The sequence below is a fragment of the Varroa jacobsoni genome, unplaced genomic scaffold, assembly GCF_002532875.2.
Source record: "Varroa jacobsoni isolate VJ856 unplaced genomic scaffold, vjacob_1.0 contig04126, whole genome shotgun sequence".
Lineage (NCBI taxonomy): Eukaryota > Metazoa > Arthropoda > Arachnida > Mesostigmata > Varroidae > Varroa > Varroa jacobsoni.
This window is the reverse complement of record NW_019215168.1, coordinates 1-23,332: the sequence shown is the minus strand read 5'-3', so window position 1 is coordinate 23,332 and position 23,332 is coordinate 1. Positions and strand designations below refer to the sequence as shown.

At 38.6% G+C, this 23,332-nt stretch overlaps 2 protein-coding genes and 1 long non-coding RNA gene across 4 annotated transcripts; 2 read left to right on the top strand and 1 right to left on the bottom strand.

The window, feature by feature from the left end:
* Positions 1–1,298: 1,298 nt before the first annotated feature.
* On the top strand, positions 1,299–4,934 carry LOC111272978 (uncharacterized). Its single transcript, XM_022854659.2, has 5 exons — positions 1,299–1,829; positions 2,129–2,913; positions 3,053–3,253; positions 3,379–3,625; positions 4,059–4,934. The coding sequence occupies exons 1-5, from the start codon at positions 1,534–1,536 to the stop codon at positions 4,189–4,191; spliced, it is 1,662 nt and encodes a 553-aa protein (XP_022710394.1). The 5' UTR covers positions 1,299–1,533; the 3' UTR covers positions 4,192–4,934.
* Positions 4,935–6,500: 1,566 nt separating this feature from the next.
* On the top strand, positions 6,501–10,774 carry LOC111272980 (uncharacterized). Of its 2 annotated transcripts, none has more exons than XM_022854661.2 (5): positions 6,501–6,900; positions 7,939–8,876; positions 9,076–9,261; positions 9,594–9,637; positions 10,210–10,774. In XM_022854661.2, the coding sequence occupies exons 1-5, from the start codon at positions 6,620–6,622 to the stop codon at positions 10,228–10,230; spliced, it is 1,470 nt and encodes a 489-aa protein (XP_022710396.1). In that variant the 5' UTR covers positions 6,501–6,619; the 3' UTR covers positions 10,231–10,774. The 2 variants fall into 2 exon arrangements, with proteins under 2 accessions (XP_022710396.1, XP_022710395.1); XM_022854660.2 differs by having other exon boundaries at positions 9,594–9,840.
* A 4,290-nt stretch (positions 10,775–15,064) lies between these two features.
* LOC111272977 (uncharacterized) lies at positions 15,065–19,226 on the bottom strand. The gene is made up of 4 exons (XR_002687812.2): positions 18,461–19,226; positions 18,072–18,173; positions 16,134–16,189; positions 15,065–15,348 (listed from the first exon to the last, which is right to left on the bottom strand). It is a non-coding gene; the product is annotated as an uncharacterized LOC111272977 (long non-coding RNA).
* Positions 19,227–23,332: the final 4,106 nt, after the last annotated feature.

Genomic DNA, 23,332 nt, shown 5'->3' with positions numbered 1-23,332 from the left:
TATATATATTATCATTATTATAAAAAGATAACTGGCTGAAAATACTGACTGAATACTAAAACTAAACAGCATAGAGGTGAGATGTATCAAGTTTTGTAACTAATGTTACATGTACTTATCGCGAACGGGGGTAAGAAGTAGTAGTTAGTAGCTTTCGACAACTCTGTAGCCTAATCTGTAGATATCGTAATCATTTGACTCTCAGAGTATTATTTTGCATTACGCCTATGTGTAAGTGCCAGTTTGTTCTTAGTGCCATAGATGCTTTTAACAAACCTATTAAAGTCCGACCAATGAATGCTGTAAACACTGTGGCTGCCACTATCTATATCACTACATTTACCTGCAAAATAATAACTATTTTTTGCGATCGTGAAGTGTTCCTGTTGCTGTTCTAGCTAATCAGGGTAGAAATGTTTAGGTTAAACGCTTCCGAGACCCCGTTTAACCCGATGGACACAAGGATGACGTTGAAAGCCTATAGAAAGTATATATATATGTTGAAACGACGTAAAAAATATTACGACAACGAATGTATCCTCACTTTCGGCTGGCTCCAGATATATAGCACTCTCCCACCGGCCGTTTAAACGCTAATCGCCAACAGTCGAACCTCGTCATTACTGCAAATTTGATGGCAACGGTGGAATCCAAGAGAACATGGACGATTTAACCTCCACTTCGTGGATAATCTGCAGCAGTATTCATACAACTGCGTTTTGGTAATTCATTGTAAAGTAATCGTCATTCTGTAGCGTGTGTAACCGTTTCGTTAATGAAGCATACGAAAAATCCGATTTTTTGGCAGTATTTGGCGCAACCGAAACGTTCGTTTTAGTATTTGATTGGAATAATGACCCTGATTTTGAGCAGTACCTTCGTTCCGGCCACGATATTTATATAGAATCTGCAACCAGTTCTTCTGGTATAAGGGTAACCTAGCGTATAAATACTACACTGTAACTCTATGATATAGTGTACTTTTTCCATACGAGCTATTTAATATCACAATTGGGAGTTATTAATGCAAACGACGCGCCACTGAATCGTTAATACTTCAAGCGAAACATCCGTGATCAAAAGCTCAGTGCAACAAGTTTTTGAGGCGGGAAAAGCGGGCAGAGTAGTGTCTTTCCTGTTCTATACATGATGATTATGTTACTTCAAGTATTTCAATATTTCTTTTTTTTTTTTTTATGTAACTCATCGATCTATCAAGAGATGGACAAAAGCGATTCTCGCGCCAATCGGGCTTACGGTATGTTTCAACCTGTTGTCTGGTCGATTTCTACCAACCACGGCGGTAATACGAAGCAGTGTTGGCCGTTGCTTTGAACAGTGTGTATATTGTTTTCTTAGAGAGATTTCTTCCTTGTACAGTACGTTTTGTACCTAACTGCAAATATTAATGCCTCATTATTACTTGTAAGTAATTATACCTTGTTGTAGTGAAACAAGAGCCGCAAGACGTTAAGCGAACGTTTTACAGTTAACTTTAGCTTCTCGGGCGAACTACTGAACAGCAAAGGCCCAATGGAGCAGGAGACCATCGCACAACATCAACAGCTAACGACACCAGCAGAAACTTTAGTGTGTGATTTAACGAAGTGTATTGGAAAAGAAACAGCAAACGAAGCTGCAATACGTCAACCTGCTGAAAGCGAGGTTTCGTCGTCGAGATACTCGACAGCTTCATCTAAACAGCCTTCGATGACTGATGTGTTTGATAACATCCGTTGCCCGAACACATTCGACGATAACTCGCAGATCGACAAATATTTCGATTCGCATAACTCCACACCTTCCCCGAAACTTCGTCGCTCGAAAAGGTAGAAGCGATGAAGAATTTCCTAGATTGAGGCTATGTCGATTTACAATCGATGCTGTAGTACCTAAAACAAACAAAGATATTTGCCAAATAATTATATTGGCAAGAACATAGGCTGTAACCCCAATGACGCTATTCGCCGTTAACGGCTTTTTTACTGATATCAATTGAAGTTTGCATTTGTTCTATTTTATGCCTCGCCTTGATTGCCAATTGTTTTACCGTCGATTCTTTAAATTTTTATTTCGATTACTTCCGATATCAGGATTATCCTTTTTTTTCGTAATTTTACTTTTGTAGGATTGCTAAAAAAGAGAGCGGAGTTGAGGCCTTACAATTGACAAAGGCACAAGCCAAATCTGATCTACAAAACAAGGATTCGACAACATTAAAAACTCCGTTAAAAGAAAAAGATACAGTAAATGATGTCGGTGGAAAAAAAAAGGCCCCAAAGCCATTGGGTGATTTACTATTAAAGCGGACATCTACTCCTGGTCCTGTGCGCGATCGGTCGCTTTTAAAGATGGCACTGGGAAATGCCGCGCGCAAACTTGACACTGCTAGTACAGGTAAACAACGGCCGTCAGCACTGGGCCTTAGACGTAGAGTCGGCCCTCGTACTTCAACACCCAAACAGTCAACACGAATTATCCAGACCAGCAAAGCGAATCTTATCAAGAAAGGCCAAGAGAAAACCCCACTCGTTATCGCCGAAGAAGCAGGGGTTTCACCAAAGAAACCGAACATCAGAACGACGAAAACTGCACGGCCAACTGTTATTCATACTACGTCTATCAGGCCTCAAGGGGATCGAGAACAAGTTAAAAAAACCATTGTTGTTTTAAAACCAAATGCACTCATTCCTCGCAGAAGTGTGGGACTACAAAATGCCGGCCCGGCGGCCACAGTTAGATCGAGGAGAACGCAGCCAGCGACAAACGTCAACAATAAAGTGACTACTGTTGCAACATCAAAGCCTCCGATTTCTCGAAACGACCCGCCGAAAGCGATGACGCAGAGCATCTCTCAGAGAATGGCACCACGAAAAAGTCAAGAACCTCGAAAAAGTCTCAAGTCTATCGTCAGTAAGTATGGGCTGACATATCCATAATAGTCACGTTTTTTTTTTTCAATATATGAAGTATTTTTTCGTGTATCGGTCTCAGAGATCTGAGGCTTCATTGAGAAACGTAAATTCAGGGATCTTTGAAATGACTATTATAGGAAGCCGTGAAAGCACGTCCAGCAGAACGAAGGCAAGTGCGGTTCGTGGCGTGGCTAAAACGGTTGCATCGTTACGGGGAAAGACTTCATTGAAAAAGGAAAACATCGAGCTCATTCCACACAGGCCTGCCCGATCTGAGTCCATCGCATGCAAGCCTGCCCGAGTTACACGGAACTACAAACATGTCCTGAGCAAAGTTGGTTAGTAACTGCTTGTCCAATGCAAACGGTGTTAAATATAGTTTATGCTAAAAGGTAATTATAAAGTATTACCGTTATCATTAAACCTATATGACTTATTTTTGCGTACGGTTTGTGCTATACAGCTCAGATGATTAACAGCGGGCCGGCGGCGCCATCCGCCCCAAAATTAAAGGATCTGAAAAGCGCGGTTCAAACAACGGCAAGTGCAAAGCCGCCCCGAAAGCCGCTCCACGACAAACCGTTCCTACCGGCCGGCAAAGTTCATCATGAGACCACATTTAATGTCACTAGCGGCAATCTCACGATTGCCGGACAGACTATGGCGCAATTCGTCAAAAATTTTCACTACCAAACGCCGCCTAGATATCGGTTTGTGGTTCCTGGTGCACGCCAGTTTTTGTATGTGTTCATAGCCAGTTAACGTTGGATTCAGACGATTGGTGTCAGATCAGCGATCAACCTACTCGTAGTGTGCAATGTCTAAAGTTGGATATTTTTAGGGTAGAAGGATGCTAGGTCATGTAAACAAGAGTAATAAAATCAATGGGTGTAATACTTTGGTATCAATGCTACGACTAGCCACCTGATGTATATCGTCGAATGTAATTATCGAATCGTATAAGGTTTACATTAGTCATCTCACACTAGCAAATGTGGAGTATTACTATTTGCTATATAAAGCGAGTGAATTGAAATTTTTACAATAGCACTGTTCGGTACTTCTTCATTTCAATATTCTAATTGGATTAATTATGTAAATTGTAAAATCTAACTGTAGTAAAATTATTTAAATTGCCTACAGAACATTGAAACCAGGGGAGAACTTCACAACAACTTGCGACAACCGCAATCCGATCGGAGCCAACCCCACCATTCCGAAGGCGCCGAAATTTGCAACCAATGCCCGTTTAAGGAAGACGATAGTGAAGAAATGAGAGTAGCAGCTACTAAAGTTAATCGCCTCCAAATTGAGGTCCCTTCGAGGAAACATTTCGCTTTTGGTTGCACGACCCCATGCAAGCCAACATCGCTCCACCCCCCCCCCTGACTGCAAATAGTGCAGTTACTGGAATATATGCTGTTGTATATATACTGTACAGTTAGTACTACTGACTTCTTTGTATGTTGAACGATATCAAGTGAACGTGAGGAGTGATTTCGAACTGCTTTGTATATTGAAAGGTAAACGGATCCAGCAATAATTCAAATATACGAATAAGTGGAAGACGACAGATGCAATGATTTAGTTGGGACCATTTTCCAATTGACGAACCCGTGAAGTTCCCTGCTTTGTTATTGGCTATAAGACGACTTTTACTTACGTTGTGTTATAGATTAATGGATATCTATGCAAAACAGAAACCGTTGTTTAAAGGCAGTTCGAGTTTTGCTCGTATTGTGTGGTCTTCTTCGGCGGTTACTAAATATACTGGCGAAGAATAGAATGTAAAGTTCATTGTACACATGAGCTTAAAACGTAATTGTAGTATCGTCTTCGCGAGCAGTTATGAACATGGGAATGCCAATGTGACTAAACATATAATGATTTTAGAAAAAGGAGGGTAATCTTCCATGGCATCAGAGCTAGCTGAAATGAACGTGTTATCTGGTGTGCCTCTAAACGTATTGGTATCAACCGACGAAACAAAAATAAAACAAATATATCGTATATACTGAAGTCATATAATAGTTCATTCTACTTTGATTGTTTATGGTTTGTTTTAATAGAAAACATTTGTAGAGACAATGTCGTTAGAAAACCTATTGGAACACTAGCGCGCCGAATACCGATTGAAAACGGTATGGTTTTATTCGATATCTGATGTGGCGTTTGCTACTTATAACTCTATGGCTGTGCTCATCGCAAGCTCATGTACTACGAAACGTCGCTATAAATTAAAGATTAGAATGTTACCTTGAATTTTTCATTTTCTTCCTTGGATCAAAATAATAGAAAGTGTAGGTTCGATTCCAAGCGTTGAATATAGGCAGTTTACCAAACTTGTGGACGGGTAAGTAAGGTGGTTTAAGTTCGAAATCGACCACGACTCCAAAGGGCTCATGTAAGTTGTACTCTGTCAGGTTTCGTAGTAATACGATAAGATAACCTAGCTTTGTGTAAGTATCTAAAATTATTGCGATTAGTGGGTAGATACTTTTTGCCCTACGGAATTTTTACCAACACTGAGGTGCAATTATCTCTTAAACCTCATGGGCACAAACAAAGGCCATTCTGGAAAGTGTGTCCGGTGGTGTTACATAAAGTTAAAAAAAAACCGAATATAGGTACGCTTCCTTTTGTGTAGATAACAAGCCACCTGGGGCCATGCCCAACGGCAGTTTTCTATGTAAAACTTAGAGCATCCGTTTAGATATGCAGCGTTCGCACTGCGAGGCTAATTCTTAACCAATTAAATTTGCAATAGGAATTAATTCAAGCTCGCAGCAATACGAATCAATCACTGTAACTTTTATGGACGCTTGTGCTCATTATATCGTTATAAACCAGCTATTGTTTTACGCTGTCGTCGGACGTTCTCATGATATTTGAAAGTAAAAACACAATTCAGGCTAAGCGTTAGTAGCACAGACTTTTTTATAGCTTTCATTTTTTTGCTAAATAGGATTCTTCCGCAAAATGAATGTGTGTTAGTAGTGCTATTCAATATTAAGAAATCTGAAAGTTTTCATTCCGGATGAATTGCCTGCTTTTGACCGTAATAAAAATTACATACTTGTACTACTAGTATAATTTACAGTTAGCTGGAAACGGGTGTTTTATTTATTTAATATATATATTTTTATGTTATTATATTATTTATGTTTATATATTTATTAAAATTATTATAATTAGTTATTATTTAATAAAATGTTCCTAAAACTAAGATGAATTTGAACGCTCCTACATACGTTCTAATCCCAAAGTTCATCGTAGTGGTGGTCCTCTAAAGCTCCTACTTAAGTAAAAGAAAACCAATATAAATGATTAAAGACAGAATGAAAGTAGTTGAAAAAAATGCATTCACGTGTATAGTTTCTGAATTTTACTTAAAGTCAAACCCTGAATTTTTATTTCATTCTTGCGTTAGATTCGCAATGTACCCAAACGATACATATTGGCACAATCAACAGCTCACAAAAATGTATCTATTTATTAGCATGTCCCTTTATTTATTGATTTTTGCCGCGGGTCCTTTCTGCTGGTTGAAATATACGCGATACATGGTATCCGGCAACAGAGTAGCTAAAATGGTGGATTACTGTGGCGGGCCGTTACTGCCAATTAAGCAAACTTCGACGGAAGGTGTAATAAAATTAAGATTTGTGGGTGCTTCTCGTTTTTAGTTGTGCCTGACTAAGTTTATGGTCTACATAATGAGTTTCAGTTTTCTGGACAATCTCGATGTGGATGAAGTCGGTTCGTTAGAGAAATCCCTAAATGAGGTGCCTGAAACGCCTATAAGGTTAGAGGCAAAACCGGTGGTGAATGTGGGTAGTTCCATATCTGCGAAAAAGAAAACTAAAAGGAGTCGTGATTCAAGCACTTTTCAGTCGTCAAATAAATTGAAAGATCTATCCCGTACAGACGAATGTTGTGATTTGCAGAGTTCACCTCCATCGGCCGTACTTAGGCGATCCAAACGGTAAGTAGCTTTGAAGTAAAGCTAAAGAACGATGTAATATTAGCAGTAAAACAAAATACACATTTTAACGTGTTATTTATATTCAAGTAAAGTGGTAGATGTTTACTGGAAATAAACACTGGAATAATTATTACAAATAAATTGATAACCTAAGAATTTACAATATCTAAAATTGCACTAAACATTGACCACCTATTGAAATGAAAGGACAAATGAAAAGGAGCTGTGATGGATTTTAAAAAAGTAAGCTTTACATCATGTAAAGCGAATACTTAACGGATTTGTATTTATTTGTAAAAAACATATGGCTAAAACAACCCAAATTCCAGCGGCATAATTTTTCAATACAACAAAACCCCACAGATTCTTGTCACGGAAATGCTCAAAAATGATGTTGTGAAGCAAGCCTATATATATATGGCTCGTTAATGTTGACGGTAATTTCTGTTAAAATCAATAGATGAGTTTCATCGTTTTTGGAAAGGATCGTTTCTATAACCGAACAGAAATCAGTTGGTATAAATTTCGAAGAGTCAGAGAAGATCATATCACTTAAACTTTCCCGTAGATTATCACTGGCTAGCGATGCGAGGTTATTTGGATTAACCTTTAAAACAAAGAAAGGATGGTCGTGTATTGTACCAAAAATGCAATGAATGCTCTTACAGATGCTTGCCATCTGCTCAAGATTCAATGTAGTAGAAAAATCTTGCCTTCCTGGATATTACTACTGGAATGATCTACGTAAAAAAACTTCTGTCTGCAGTGTAAATGTCTGTAAAAAAAGTCTGTAATGTTGGTGTAAACATTGCCTTATGAAAAAGCAGAGAATGCGATAAGCAAATTTACCTTTGAAACTCGTTTGCCATAAATTTGATTTCCATTTTTTTTTCAATATCTATTAACTTCCACTAGTGCCAGGCTCAAAGTCTATATGGGGTTGCGGAACAATTTGTTGTGAAGCAATTTGCTTGAATTAAGAATTTTAAGAATAGTAACAATCTTATTTTGCGTTGTATGCCGTGTTGACCTTCATAGGATAGCTAAGAGACTAGATGATTGTTCTACGGACGACAAGGGGAATTTCAAGACTAAAAAAGAAAAGAAAGGCCGAAGGAAACGGGGAGCAAAGAAGAGTGGGAAGTCCGAATTGCCTACAGATGATGATCACCATATTTCTGATGTGAAGACACCGCCAAAAAATGAATCCTCGATATTTACCGTCAATCAAAAGGCGAAGTCGTCGACCCCTTATCGCACTCCACCACGTCAGCTCAAAAAGCTACCCACCACTCCCGGACCTGTACGCGACCACTCGCTTCTCAAAGTGGCACTGGGTAATGTAGCAAAGAAGCACAGTACGCTACGTAGCCCAAAACTAGTAGGCGAAAAATTGAATGCCACTAGCTTCTTTAAAGACCCACAACCTCCAAAATCCCAACTTTTTAAGGAACCGAAAATTCGAGCGGTGTCCACGCTTGAAGAAGTCTCGAAGGTTTCGGCTAAGGTCCGCGTTAATCGAACGAACAGAAAAACCGAACGTACTGGGCCTGGTACGTTCAAAGAAACGGCACCGATTATCAAAAAGAAGGAGCTTGTAGAACATGTTCGACCGGAAAAACGCAGCATTAATCAGGCGACAGCCATTAAACGGCCACCCGCCAATGATTCTGTCACTGATACTAAGTCACCACCAACTAAACTCCCTAAGTACCAAACAATCACTATCATGTCAAATTCTACAAACAGTGTTAACCAGAGGCGAATCCCGATAAGAAATAGGGACGCAAACAAGGATGCTATGAAACCTCACGGTACACAGTCGATTCCGCCATCACTGATGGGACAAGAGCCATTACCAAAAGTGCCCTCCAAATCAATCGACACCGTAAAGACTTCTGTAGCGCAAAAGGCCTTGGCGAAGCAAGGTCATAGGAAAAGTTCTGAGATTCGCGAGAGTCTCAAATCAATTGTCAGTAAGTGTGCATTTTGTTGATTCTAACTCATGACCCTGTATACATGCTAGCTTGTTCTGTAGTCCTTGTAGGTATCTTTCATTTATTACTATATTTCGATTATTATATTGATTTTCGCCCTACCGAGTTTCGTGCACATAACGAGTAATTGTAAATAGCTATTTGATAAATGCCATGCTTATTCACACAATCGTTGCAGAGAAACCTACCTTGAAGCAGAATAAAGCAAAGACAGCGGCGAGAGTTACAATAGCATTGGCAGCATTGACTGAAAAGATTGGGAAGAATCAAGGCGAAAAACTAGCACAAAAGGAAGTCAACGTGATTGTTCCGCGAAAATCTTTTAAACTGGCTGATCAGTATAAGCACGTTCAAAGCAAAGTCGGTACGTAGAAGATTCTCATTGACATATCTGCAAATGTATCGTACATCTCCATTTTTCCAAATATCTTAAAAACTCGTTAATAATAAAACGTTGTACACATTTTCCCTGGACATATTTAATGTACCCGTATGAATCGCATGCGCCTAATTACGCTGTTCACTATCCAGAAGCATGTAATATATTTTTCGACATGTTACTTATGCAGCAAAAGTTGGTGTTATGTTGAGCCTTTTGGATGCGTGATCGGTACGCATCTGTGCCTTTCAATGTATATGCATAACACAGAAATACGTAAGTACACGCAAACGCAATTATTCCTATTTGTATTGCAGCTCAACTTATTCACGGTACAGCGACGATCTCAGCTGTTCCAAAGGTTCGGAGCATGACAGGTACAGATATGAAAGTCAATAGTGATACCAAGTCAGTTGCAAAACCACTGCACGATAAACCTTTTGTTTTGGGTTGTAAGATGCAACTCGACAATACGATCAATTGTTCTGCCCTTCGTAAGCGGACAACAATGTCTCTGACAGCAGCGTCTCTTATTAAGAGGGTTCCGGATCAAATGTTGTCAAGGTATTTTACAATTAGTATTATTGATAGCACGAAAATTAGCCCCTAGGAACTGTTTCCTAGGTCCTTCTCACGGGCTGCAAAAACGTTTCACTGGGATTAGAATTATAATATCGATTTTCAAACTAGTTCCTAATATTTCTATGCTATGTTTATGAATATGAATAAATAAATTACCGCAGGTTAAATTAAAGTAACGAATGTTAAAATCTTGTTCTAAGCACCTGTCATTGATAGAAACGTGTGCAGCATCGAAGCAATTTTGCTCTACGTAACGCACATTTTCATAATCCTTTTCATAATTTTCATAACAAATAAGAAGTTTTAACATGTTTCTTGTTCATGTATTCCTATATTTACACTGTATTTCAGAAAATCAAAGGCTGCAGATAATGCCCAATCTATGGGTTCTGTTGCGTCAATGGCGCCTTCGAATCCTGAAGAACCCATTTTAAAGCTGTTGCAATTAGAAGCTACGAACACTTCCCGTCGGAGAACAACCCGGAAACCAGTTTAAAAAGGAAACGCTTTTGTATCGACATATCTATCTTATCGTATAGTTATGTCGTTTTATTCGATTAAATGACACGCTCATCCGCTTATACTTATCATTGTATATATTGTACTTAGTATGTACATGTAACTTTTGAATCATTTTGCAACACAAATAAATACATAATAGTCATAACTGTAGATTTTTGCAAGGATGACAAAGTTGTATAATCTTTAGGTAGTTCTACTGATCGATTTATTTCGCGTCCTTTCTACCGTTCAACAGCAGTTGACCCGGTCTGTCAAATCCTAACTTTGCATTTACTTAACGGATCCATGCATGTGATTTTTGCAAATTTTCCACATATTGAATTGGTATAATGACACGATTTAGATGAATTTGTATTTAGCATTCCACATAAAGTTTGTTTTACTTTTCATCAAAGGCGTATTTTGATTTCGTTCTCGATACATTCGCTACTATCATTCTGCTTTCTACTGATATTTTGATCTATCTTTACTACTTTATACATTATCACAATTATTAATATTTCGTAGAATATTTATTGTCTGTTTTCTTAGTGTTCACAGGACATAACATTGGTCGGAGATTCAAAGCAGTTTGCTTTTTGATTGCATATATTGCTAAGTTTGTTTCTCGCCTCACGGAGAGTCCTATAATATTATATATACATAAGGCCCATAGAGATTAAGTTGAATATAAACAGTCTATATAACAATGAAACTATGCAGTAACTATATATGTCGTGAGAGATATCATATTTTCGTATACGAGGATTCCGTTTGTTTACTGATTTACTTAGGTAGAAATAAAAATCAACTGAAAAGGTAACTTTTCATACATACTATGATCGCTTTGCATTAATTTTTCCATCCATCCAGCAAGTATTCGAAGTTTCGCATGGTCTGTAATTGAATGTTACCATATGGAACACCGAGGTTTTCTTGCAGAACACGACGGGCCCAATTGATACGATTGACGAGAAATAAAAGAGCATAGATCTTCTAACAGCATCCCAGCTCTTGCGTTAATTGATTCATCTGTGTGGACGTATAGGACCCACAGACCTATTCGTTTTAGAACTTTGTTAAAGAAAAGCCCTGGAAAGTGCAACGTTGGGTTACTACGGACAATAAAAAGCACTGGACCTTGTAAAAACCCATTCTGTGTAAAAAGTCAATGAGATCAATTTTTTTAACTCAAGTCTATGATAGAACAATATTTTCTACCGTTTTCTGTAATCAGAATCTCGATTGCAACCGCAACTTGGTTGTACCGCAAATACTTGAACAGAGTTGATACACCCGAAGAATGAGTAATTTTATAGAAGTAATAATAATCACGGCTACTTTTGTTTTACTGTAAGGGTAATCGGCTTTGCAATCCCGGTGGCATGATATGTCGGATCATTGCATTTTTCATTTTTGGGGATTTCGGAGATGCATGATGCACATGCATCACTGACAGCCCACGGCACCTAGTGTGAGACACGTAAACTTACCAGATCTGGATGACCCCACCTTCTAGAAATCGGAATTGCTCTAACATCACTTCGATGCATCAGGGCATGCATTGTGAGTTTATCTTATCGACATTAGTTTTACGTTTTTCCTTTTCATACGGTTTTTCTTTCCTTTTCAAATTCACCCAGACAGGATTGCGTTACTTGATTTTTTAGCATCGCTAGCCGCTCGTTTCCCTTCCATCCCGTTTCCCTGGGGGTTGACCTAACAATGTATTACTGGTAATCTTGTCGGAGACATACGTTGTTTCGATTAATTTATTAATTTAAAAAAAAAAAATCACTTATGAAATGATCACGTATGCTAATGTTTTCTATATAGTTTAATTCGCAGCTATATATGGTTTTGTTCTTAATAGTTACCAAAAATCTTGCGGCACTAATTACCATTTGCGACTAGACGAACAAAAATTAAAACTTTGCACATTTTTAGAAGCATTCCGATCAACTACTATGGCTTGACGCTGAAGCTTAATCTAGTATACGTTTGGTCGCTTTCGTTACCAGACTATGCGTATTAGAAAGGAACTCTTACTGTCTACAAAAAGAATATAATATTCTAAATATATCCGATATAAAACGGTGCCTTATACTAACGGCGTATATTACGCAGGCACAAGTCTATTCCCGTCTTAAATAACCCCCCTTATGAACGGCCTCTTAGGAGGCACTCTGTTGGTAACAACAAAACGCAGGCAAATAGCAGCAATCGATAGGAAGTTGATGTCAGATGCAAAACTTTAACGCTTGCTGAGAGGTTGGGCTTCTGCAGAAGATTTGCAATAGCCGGGTCCGGTTTGCGATTGGCTGGCTTCTCGGAAGTGCAAACGGGGCTCCAAGTCGGTACAGCGTGGGGTATAAAAGGACAAGCCTTCATTTGATCCGGCCTCCTTGCGTTTTTACGTCGACGCGCGGGTGAGAAGTCTTAATTGTGTGCGAGAACTAGCTGCTGGCCGCAGGGCCGCAACTTGAAGTTTCGAGTGGGTAAGGTCACTGTCGAACTGCTTTTGAGTCCATATCTTGTAAATAGTGAATTTGTATCAACTGCGATACTTATGAGTAGTCGACTGTTGTGCAACGACCAGTTTTTTTTTTATTGAACTTGCTTCAGGAACAATTGCTGTATATCACTTTTAGCTTTGGCTGTGATAGTGACAACGTTGCTAAGTTTTTTCGGCTTCTTGTGCCTACACTTAATAATTTCATAAATGACACATAGTTTATCGCGGTTTCGTTCATTGTGTTCCCCGGTGCAAGAACACTAGTTCATGAAACGAAGTAAATAACGAACGATGAAAGCGGTATTAAAGTTCAACTTCTACACTTTGTGTTTGTTTTTCTGCTTTCTCACTAAATTTCTACACAGATTCTACCAAAGCGGAAGCTCGGATCGCTTGGAAATGTTGGAATTTGCATTTGGTTCTTGCATGATTGATGACCAGAAGATCTCTGCTTCTAAATCGAATTTCTGCTTCCTTCGAAATGATTTGACTGAAAAATTTGAGATTTCTTAAGTTTTTATCTTTCGGCGTTTCAAACATTTCTTGGAGTCAACAACTGATCCAAACATAACCTAATCTTCATTGAATACAACTATAATTATAGCAGTTCTGTCTCCTAAATGTGCTAAAGAAATAAGTCATAATTGTACCTACGTAGCTAACAATTTGGCTTTCAATAGAAACAGGAAAGAATTTGCTATGTGCGTATAAAGCATTACTGGAGTAAGTTATCACAGAACGCTAAGTTATTTCACAGCTTTGAAATGGCGTGCCTCAACTAGTAACCAAAGTAAGTACTGAATAATTGCCGTTGTCATTAGTTGCTATGTTTTCCAGATCAGCTAGACCTATTCAGTAGTCAACAGTGACCCACTTCTTTCCTAATTCTATCATTAGTTCAAAATTTAGGGCATGTAGTATCATTTACTGTTATGCAATAGGTGCAAATATTTGTATAACTAAGGAGTTCTGCAGTAAGGTGTACGCGTGGCATTGGCAGAAGTTATGTTGGCCATGCAATATACCGTTGTTCCATTAGCCTTACCAACGTGGTGTTATATAGGCTCAAACACTGTATAACGAAAACAATCAAAACATCTCTTGCCTGTCCTTCACAGCCCTTTCCGTTAACCGCTTGCTAACTAATTGACGAACTTGTAGTTTATTGGATGTTTAGCTAATCTCATAAATAGCTTCATCCTATGCGCTTATGCCTTTTTGCCAGACAGTGTTATAAGCTATCCGATATAAGTGAACCCATGGTCTACGTATCGATAAGCATCAGTTGCAGTAACGTCAGATGAAGACAACTTATTACAATTATCATGAATTAGGGAGTCTATACGACTTTCGTAGGAAGGGTACCGGACTCTGTTTAGAGTCCGGTTTACTGTTTAGTATTCGTGAGCAGATCCACGTGTAGTGAACTCAAATCAAAATGTGTAGTAAAAAAACGATTATATTTTCGATTCTAACAAAGGCTCTCTCTAAAACCAATTTTCTTAGCTAGTTTGTATGATTTGCTGGGTTTGTCTTTATATATTTAAATAATGGCCTGCAAAACCCTGCGTTGTAACTTTATAAACCGTACCTGGAAAAAAATGTCGGGTTATCAATTGCACGGTAACTTCTTTGTGCTCAGTATGTCCAAGATTAACAATTTGTTTGAACGTTCCCTAAAAAGCGTACCTAAAGAAGCTAGAGACGTTTAATTCACTCCCTGTTTTCTGCCCCACATTGAGAGCGATCTGAATCTTGCCTTCCGCCCTAAAATTGCACCGTCCTTCTTCGCTAAAAACCAGTGTACAACGCGTTTCCGTCTGCATGTAGACCTCTTCTGTTGTGTATACGGCATCCGATAAAGCGTACAGTAAACGAAGGCTCTACCCTGTTTGAAGACCATATGTGAAAGATAGCTTTGCAAATGTGCGTCTTCATTATAGTCGAATTAATTTGGACTAACGTATATGTACCGCTCGTGTTTATTTCAATATTCTGGCTAAAACTTTTGAATCTACTATGATATATTTATACCTAGGCTACTCTAGATATACATAAGTATACTCGTTTCAACTTTATCTGCACGAAAATAAAAGCTATAATTGATTCAATAATGTGAAATTATTGATTGAAGAGTAATTATCCTGAACACATTTATTTCAGTTTAATTCAAATTCACATTATAAGAAATGAATGGATTTCCATTCAATCTAGTAAGCTCGAAAAGGTTCATGTTGATTTTTCTGAAGAAAAAGTGGTCGCAAAAATATACTCTTCTTTTTATTTTCGTTGATACTCAAACAAGGGGTGATAGACAGTCCGCCATCTTCTTGGCAATATTCAAGACTTTTACTGTCGAATATCGCCACCGAGAGGAAGGCTGGAGCTGGACGGATTTCGTTGGCTTTCGCGATACTACTTTGCGAGGGCATCCACCTTCAAGTTCAAATCATTTAACGACCTTGCTACTTAAACTTAAAAAAAAAAAAAACAGGCGTGAGGAGTGAGATTGTAGGATTCCGTCATTTTCTTCAGTAAATAGTTTTTTTAATGCATCAAAAGCAAGTTATGGCTATCGATAGTTAAGTGTATCTGCGGTGTTGAGAGCTCCCGAAAATGAAAGAAAAAGATGTATGTGCGTTGCCGAACATGTCGACCCTTTTCTATTCTTAAGTACGTTCTAATTTACATGGAGATTTTTAGGAGATATAGCATTTTGATCTTTCTTATTTTGCCATGTATGTTTCAGAGGAGCCACGATAAAATAGAAACGGATAAGAACTCACAGTACGAAAGTGGCGGCAGTAACCGTGACGATTGTATTGCATGTTCACAAAAAAAAGCAAGCCCATTTACTTATCTAGATTTCTGTTAATGCAACTGGGTTCAAATACAACAGTATTTTCATGTCAGATTTATTCAGCAGCTGCGTCGCGAGGCGTCAGAAAGAAGCTAAACTCGCGTCGATAGGTGCGTTCGGCTACCGGCTAAGTGAGCGGACAATCCACGTGACAGTAAATCATACATCTATATCATCAACATATATTCGACAACAAACATCATAACATTATCAGCGACGACGGCACCATAGAAACCGCTGTGTCTGTCTGTGCCTTACGGCGTTATCTGTGCACACTAGCTGGGAACTTACGTCAGATAAAAATGTACCTACATGTATATATATATATACACTGAGGAATTTGTTTAATATATACATAGAGATATAATTGATTTCTGTGGGGATGAAACAATAACATACCATCGTGGAATCGAATACGACAACACCAACAAGCGCCAAGACCGACAATCAGACGACTGCGAACAGAAACAGTAAACATATCTAATAACAACGTACAAACAATTGTATTAACTCAATGCACGGTTTGTTCTGTTTTATACCAGTTACTGACGTCCTTCTTCCGTAATTACGATTGTCATTTTTTTAGTTTGTACCGATTGTATCAATCACCAATGAAATTACGGTGGAAAAAGCAAAACTATAATGAATGACAAAGCGCATTTTTGATTGTATGATAGAGGTATAGTTGTTTGGACTTTTGTTTGCTCCACATACCCCGTATGGATATGCCAGAGGCATCATTACGAAGGAATACATTATATTAAAGCGCTGACTGATCGAATGGCGTCACCAATGATGCTCAAGAGAGATGCGACTCGCGCGCTTAAAAGAGCTAGAGATATAAATGCCATCAAGGAACGGGCTCAACTAGCCGAGGTTTGTGTCAATATCAACACAAACCCTACAGTTCCTTTACAAATAAAAAGTTTATCCACACTACTTATGGAATATGGGAGAGCTTTTGCTGCGATAATTTTTACTCTTTTTAGCGTAGTAAAATTGGCATCTAATCTGCAGGAATGGAGCGTAGCTGAAAAAAACGTTGAGAACGTCTACTATTTGATATGTAGAATGCACAACGAATAGTGTAGCTTCCGACGATAATGGTAACCAGATTATCTCTGCTATTCCTTCAATATGATATTAGTCTGAACTTTGTATGGATTTTGTAGAAGCATAATTGCAAAGGAACGCGTTTTCTTACGTGGTGGCAATGGCTCTTTGCATTGTACACTTCAGACTTTTTTCGCAAGCACTTCGCTTTGCAACCACGTGGACAACCTTCACTAATTCTATTAATGATGGGCTTCTTTTTTCTAATACATCTATACATGTACGCACCATACTCGTGCACGTGTTGTCCTTAAGCCACTATAGCATGGTATCGATGAGGCATACAAACGTGCATGCGCCAAAATCAATAAACGGTAATGCGACTTGAAAGAAAAGTAACGGACGAAAACATCGAAGTAGGAAAAACGACCCAAAAACAATTGGTAAAATAGAAGCGAAAAAAGAAGCCTTCTATAACAGGGGTCTCTACTTGCAATCTTCAGCCAATTGCCCATCTTCAAGCACATAAGCACTGAAGCTACTGAAATTCAGGATCGATTCTTATTCTTGTTTTGAAAGACATCTGGCTAAAGACAGACGCGAACAACCATATTACCCACATTACAATAGCTGGCCTTTTATTCGAAGTAATGAATTCCGCGTTGGTAAATTGATATACATTTTTGTCAGATATTGTTTCTCTAGAGACCTTCAGTAAACTAAACGGGCCATTAAACGGGCCGAAAAACCATGTGCTCGCCAGCTGTTTGGAAGACGTTTATAGCGAAGCTATTTTTGGATCATTCTGCAGATCCAGCGTAGTATCTCTCAAGCCCTCACTTGTGATTATTCTATTCCTCTCTTAATGTATCTGGTACCCGATGCGGGATCCGATGAGGCGGATCTGCAGTGTCGATATATGAGAAACGGTTTCGCTTCGCGTTCGCCTACGCTAGTCGGCCGCCCTTATTTGAATCAGTCGGGTTAATTAGAAAAAGCTCCTTTATATTTTGTCGCAGATTACTATTTTGTAATAGCGGCAAACAGTATTAATGCCAACAGAAAAGCCTAAGAGTTTCCTCTCGGCAATAAAGGATGTCAGCGAGCCATCCTCGAAAACCGAAGCGATTCAAAGAGAAACTCAGAAAGATACCCCTGTATTACCTTTGCGTTTAGTGGTCACGTAGAGAGGCATTCGGACACGTAATCCCTGCGATACCGGGCAGTTGGTAACGTGCTGACAATCACATAAAAGTGTAGCTTTTGAATTTGCTTTTTACTTACCTGTGTTCACTGAGAAGGAACGTCACAAACTCCGGCAAACTCAGCAGGTCGATACGGACATCGACACCACTTTCTTAACCAGTTGTTAGGACAGACGTTTTTCTGGAATCAATAAGCAATCGGATTTTGTAGTGATTTCCTCAAATACGTAGTAAGTAATTGAGCTGAATAGTTGCATTTAGTACCCATAGATCTGACACGTCTAATGTGTTTTGTAATCTTTGAACTTAGACACTCAGCACATTAATAGTTCGCTGGAATGTCCAACGTCTGAATATATATATATATATATTTATCTATAATATTTTCTTTGTGGAAGACTATGTTCTTGTCGTGCTTTGCCTTTTGAACTTATTAAGAGTTAATTCTTAAGTTGATTGAAGATGTACCTGCACACCTGTCCTGGGCGTTAGAACAAGCGTGAGCCTCTTCCCGGTAGGTAGACCTTGTAATCTCTGCAATGTGAACTGAGTAAGGTATGGAGAAATGGACCACGAGAAAGTTTGGCCATATGAATTCCGATTGTTTCTAGCTTGCTAACATTCAGCTTTATTGTTTCGCATTAGTCATTATTTTTCCTTTCCTGTATTCTGGTAGGAGCGTATGCTGCGTGAAGTTCACACGCAACGTAAAAGTATGAACAACTTCCTGGCGAAAAAGTAACGCGGACAACCGTTTTTGGCTTAGGCATAATTTCTCTATATGAAAACTTAGTATGAAGTTGATGATAAAACTTGGACAGTGAAATGATATCTTACACACGGACAAGATTACACTTTAGCATAGCTACCTACATGTTTATTAGTATTGAATCATGTAATCTTATGTAGAGTATTGAACAGCTTGAATACGAATTAGCGTTCTTCGAGAAAAAGCCTCAATGAAGCGAGCTATTACTTGCGACGGTCTCGTTTTTCTCTTGGATTGAAACACAAGTAATAGCTGTTGTTTTCTTATGTTCTTTTGCCTTATTATCTGTATTAAATAAACGAAACATAACCTGGTTTAGTTGCGTTTTTGACGTAATTTTATGTCAAACTCCTACTACAAGGACGAAGGTTCCGAACAACAAACGGGAGTCTTTAATATTCACTCTATTGTACCTTTTGTCGGGGCGAAAAATCGGTGAAGCAACCAAGGATAATTGCGCTAGATTATGCGCTAGATAAATTGTGATAGAAAAATCTATCACAAAATAGTATTTTCTCAAGTTCAAAAATTCTAAAAGGTTAGACCTGATTAGCATACTTTGTCCTTCTTTCGAAGATCAATCAGGACCTCTGGTGGTGAACAGCTCATGACTGAATCAGAAAACAAGCTGCTAACACCAGATTATTGTCGGACATTTTAAATGTATGAAATTTCATCAAAAACTGGAAGTATGCTTTTGCCTTAGATTGGATGAAGCGCGCAAGGCAAATACATATCGAGCTTCATTAGCTTTATCGACCTTCAACATGTCGCCCGGCAAAAGGCAATGCAGTAACAAGTTTATACACAGAGTTCTCACAGACGACGAAAAGCGGTGTCTTCTCGTCAGTATAAAACAGAAATAAAGATGGGAATTTTTAAAGGATACCCCCAAGCCCGATCTCTATCCCAAAAACAAATGTGATTTGTTTTTAGTACAATTGGAAGCTTTTTATACACTGGGAAATGCTTGAAAAGGATACGACAACCAACAAGGATATGTATGTAGTAGAGTTTTATCGAATAAGCAAGGCTATCTGAAAGAAAAGGCCACATAGACAGGACAAAATCATCTTTCTTTACAACAATGCCAGCCCGCACATAACAAAGATTCTGAAAGCTATCCTGCAGATATTTGCGGGGAAGGCTTCTTTTTGCGCCCACCATACAAAGTATGGCCTTTTTGTATAACTAGCGAATGAAATTAAAAAATTGACTTTTGATAGCAAAGAAGGCCTTCTAGTCTGATTAGTCGAGTTAACTTAATATGACACTTGTTAACTTCTGGTAAAAATGTCGTGGACAGCGGTAGCAAATACATACTAAATTGATCTATTGCTAGAATTTGAATAGAACGCCGCATAGTTTTGTAGGCCTAATATAGCCCCTTGGTGTTTCTCTTCTATTCTCAGGGTTTAAAATTTGCCTGTACTGGCGTATCGACGCGCTGTCGGCAATAATCGGCGGGCAACGGCGGCAATCGTCTCGTGATCCATAGAAATATGGCCATCTCGTTACTTTTTCCATGGCTGGCTAAAATATCTCCTATAGAAGCTAATGAGTTCGATAGAAGCGCCCTGTTTGGGGGATTAACGGAGAAAATGCAGTGCGAAGGCCTCTTAGCCGACTAGCAGGCTTTTGATCAACAGACACGAATGGCGAATCTCGAAGCCCGTTCGTTAGATGACTGGGGAAAGGTTTGGCATATTGAAAAACACTGCCGCTTCGAGAGCGTCACCTAACCTATTGCACGGAGAATGTTTACAAAAAAAAAAAAAAAATAGGCTTACAGTTAGAGCTGTGTTTGTTTTAAGGGAAATAACTTTCTCCTAACTAGAAGACTATGTTTACTTTCCACTATTGATACAGGCATTGTAGTGGATCAACAAAAACCAAAAAAAGAAAAAAAAATCAACTACATACATTACTCTATTTAAAAAGTGTTTCGAAATTTCCTATTTTACTGAGTCTTTTGACGTCACCCTTTCCTTATGTAAATGCACTAAGTTACCGCAGCTGTTACAGCGCTCTATGGGATCATATGGAACGCGTGTGCTGCTGCGACCTTTTTCTAGCTAAGACGAGTGCCGCAAATGGGCTGGGTCACGGTAAATTACCAGGCAACGGGCATCATGGTGGCTTGTTTGTAGGCCGGCCGAAACAGCTGCGTTGTAGTATTTCTGTACGATCTTCGAAATGAGGAAAATACCGTTCTAGATGATTTACCAGACTCTAAACCTGGGCTAAAAAAGGCCTCGCGGCGGAGTTAAAAGTTAAATTTTTAGAAAAACGCACTGGGTGAGTTTTTTGGCCCGCGGTTTTCCAAATTGAAAATAGCCTTTTAATTCCTATATTGCATACTATTCATACCCTAGAATACACCTACATTAGGCTTAATCATTTACATGCATTTATTAATACGAAACCTAAGATTGCTATCCTGTTATTTTCTTACTGAGTTGAATAGACCTTCAGGGGCAGTCAGCGATGCACTCGTAATAAATAAAATAAACAACAAAAAAAATAATAATACATTGTGAATGCTAAAACGTTTGGAAGCAGATTATGGCAAAGAAAACGAACGTGGAATTATGGACGAGACGTTAGTATCAGCTCGATGGCCGCTCCAACAGAGAGTTCGCTGAGTACTGCCAGGTGAAGTCTAAGAACAAATGCTTCGTGTTACCTTAGACTAGAAAGCAAAGAACATAGTAGGTTTACCAATTCGTATCTATCCCTAGTAAATCTTTTGTATGATATGGATCAGCCTAATTGAAGGTTACCTAGAATCGCATAAGTAGGTGATTTCTATCTATTTTCAGAGATTCGATGTTAGCAAAAGTGTCCAATTTGTTTAGTTAATGCTGTTGTCCCATCATGGCTATGAGGTAATAGGTTCGTTGTTGTGTTCTACTTGTATATTTGGACCATTGCTAAGGTCAACACGTAGTCTTGAAGAAAAAAAAAAAGTTACCTTGGGGTTGCTTTTGAATATATCGGAAATAATTAAAGTATGTTTTGTTTGACCTGCAATGAAGTTCCTTGCAACTTGATGTTTTTGCAGCTGGTCTATCTAAAATATGAATTAGGATGTAAGGCATAAGTTAAATTTGCTAAGGCAAATAATATAACCGAAATGACAGGGCTACGAGTTCATAATAAGGGCACCTTACAATACCATAATTTCCAAAAGACCCCCAGTATATGCCGGAAAGCTGCGTTAATTAAGGTTCTCGCAAATGGCACCGCTTTGTTAAAGGCATAGCAAGAGATTTTTGCTAAAAAACCTATCTAAACAACATCACGAAATCTCAAGTCAACTGTTTGAATGAAGAAACGAATGTTGCACCCTGTGAGCAATGCTGTCAATGACGATTCTGTCAAATCTAGCTTGGTGGTTAGAGACTTTTGTGATTCGTAGAGACACCTTGCCGTGATGTCCTTCGTCGTTGATGAGGCCCAACGTCTGCCACCAACTCGCAATCGGCCAAATCTAGCACAAAAGTTGGAAAAAGGTTATGTGTTTACGTTGATCGCTCAGAATAAAAGTATAACTAGGCACTGTGTATTCTTAGATGATTCTTTCTAACGCCGTAAGTAGTTGCCAATGTAAATGGTATTTTATTGACTCTGAGATAAACGTTGGTATTCTATAACCAAATTTTTAGTAAATCTTTCTAAAATTGTAATCAGTTATGATTTTCTTTTGTATCACTTGTTAAATAGAATACTTGCTGGGGTCTTATTTATCTTCGTTGCTATTACTAGGTCTATTATATATTATTTTACTAAAATTCTGCTCCGATGAAATGGCATACACGAAGTCGTTACTTTGACTTAATTTTGGAATATTTGTTTGTCACAAACCGGTTGACAGGGATCGATAGATACGTAATGGAAACGTGAACGTAGTTGAACCTAATTCTAGGTTAGCTTTAGCCGGATAAAGATGAATCTAATTTTCAATTCGAGCTCAATTTTATCTTGAGGTAGCTGTGCAGGTACTGTAAAATCATAGACGTAATCGCAATGCCGTTTCCTCACGATTGCAATGGAAGAACGGAACCGATAGATAGAAAAATGATCTAACTGCAACAAAATAACGCGGTCACGAAATTATCTTCCATCGAAGAACGGAGCCGCTGCCGCAAGGTAACGGAATTGGTCCACCAAAGTCATAAGGGAATTGCCATCGAATAACTTTAACCGTAATGGTCTGCACTCAAGCTATACTTCAGGCTAGGTCTAAAACGAATCAAAATCGTTAATATAGAAGTGGGGTGATGAAAGAACCGCAGCAAGAAAAAAGGATTATTGGAACAAGATTTCAAGATACCTGATAATTTCAGCTGACTAACGGATTGTTACGGCAGGCTACCAATGGTCGAGGACTCTGTGCGCGACATGTCACAGATCGCTTTTTTTAGACGCTAGTCTAACAAAAGAGGTAAATGGAAGTTTTTAAAAAAACTACGAAGTAACGATTATGAAATGTTGTCCGAAAATATCCGAAGTGTTTGGATATTTCTATAAGACTGGAAACGAAAATAATATGATATTAATATTGAGGT

Bases quoted from the DNA above. Each gene is read 5' to 3' on its own strand.
- LOC111272978 (XM_022854659.2), top strand. From the start codon at position 1,534: ATGGAGCAGGAGACCATCGCACAACATCAACAGCTAACGACACCAGCA. The intron at 2,914-3,052 runs GTAAGTATGGGC...TGACTATTATAG, and splicing joins AAGTCTCAAGTCTATCGTCA to GAAGCCGTGAAAGCACGTCC. The intron at 3,254-3,378 runs GTTAGTAACTGC...TGTGCTATACAG, and splicing joins ACATGTCCTGAGCAAAGTTG to CTCAGATGATTAACAGCGGG.
- LOC111272980 (XM_022854660.2), top strand. From the start codon at position 6,620: ATGGTCTACATAATGAGTTTCAGTTTTCTGGACAATCTCGATGTGGAT. The intron at 6,901-7,938 runs GTAAGTAGCTTT...TGACCTTCATAG, and splicing joins GTACTTAGGCGATCCAAACG to GATAGCTAAGAGACTAGATG. The intron at 8,877-9,075 runs GTAAGTGTGCAT...CAATCGTTGCAG, and splicing joins GAGTCTCAAATCAATTGTCA to AGAAACCTACCTTGAAGCAG.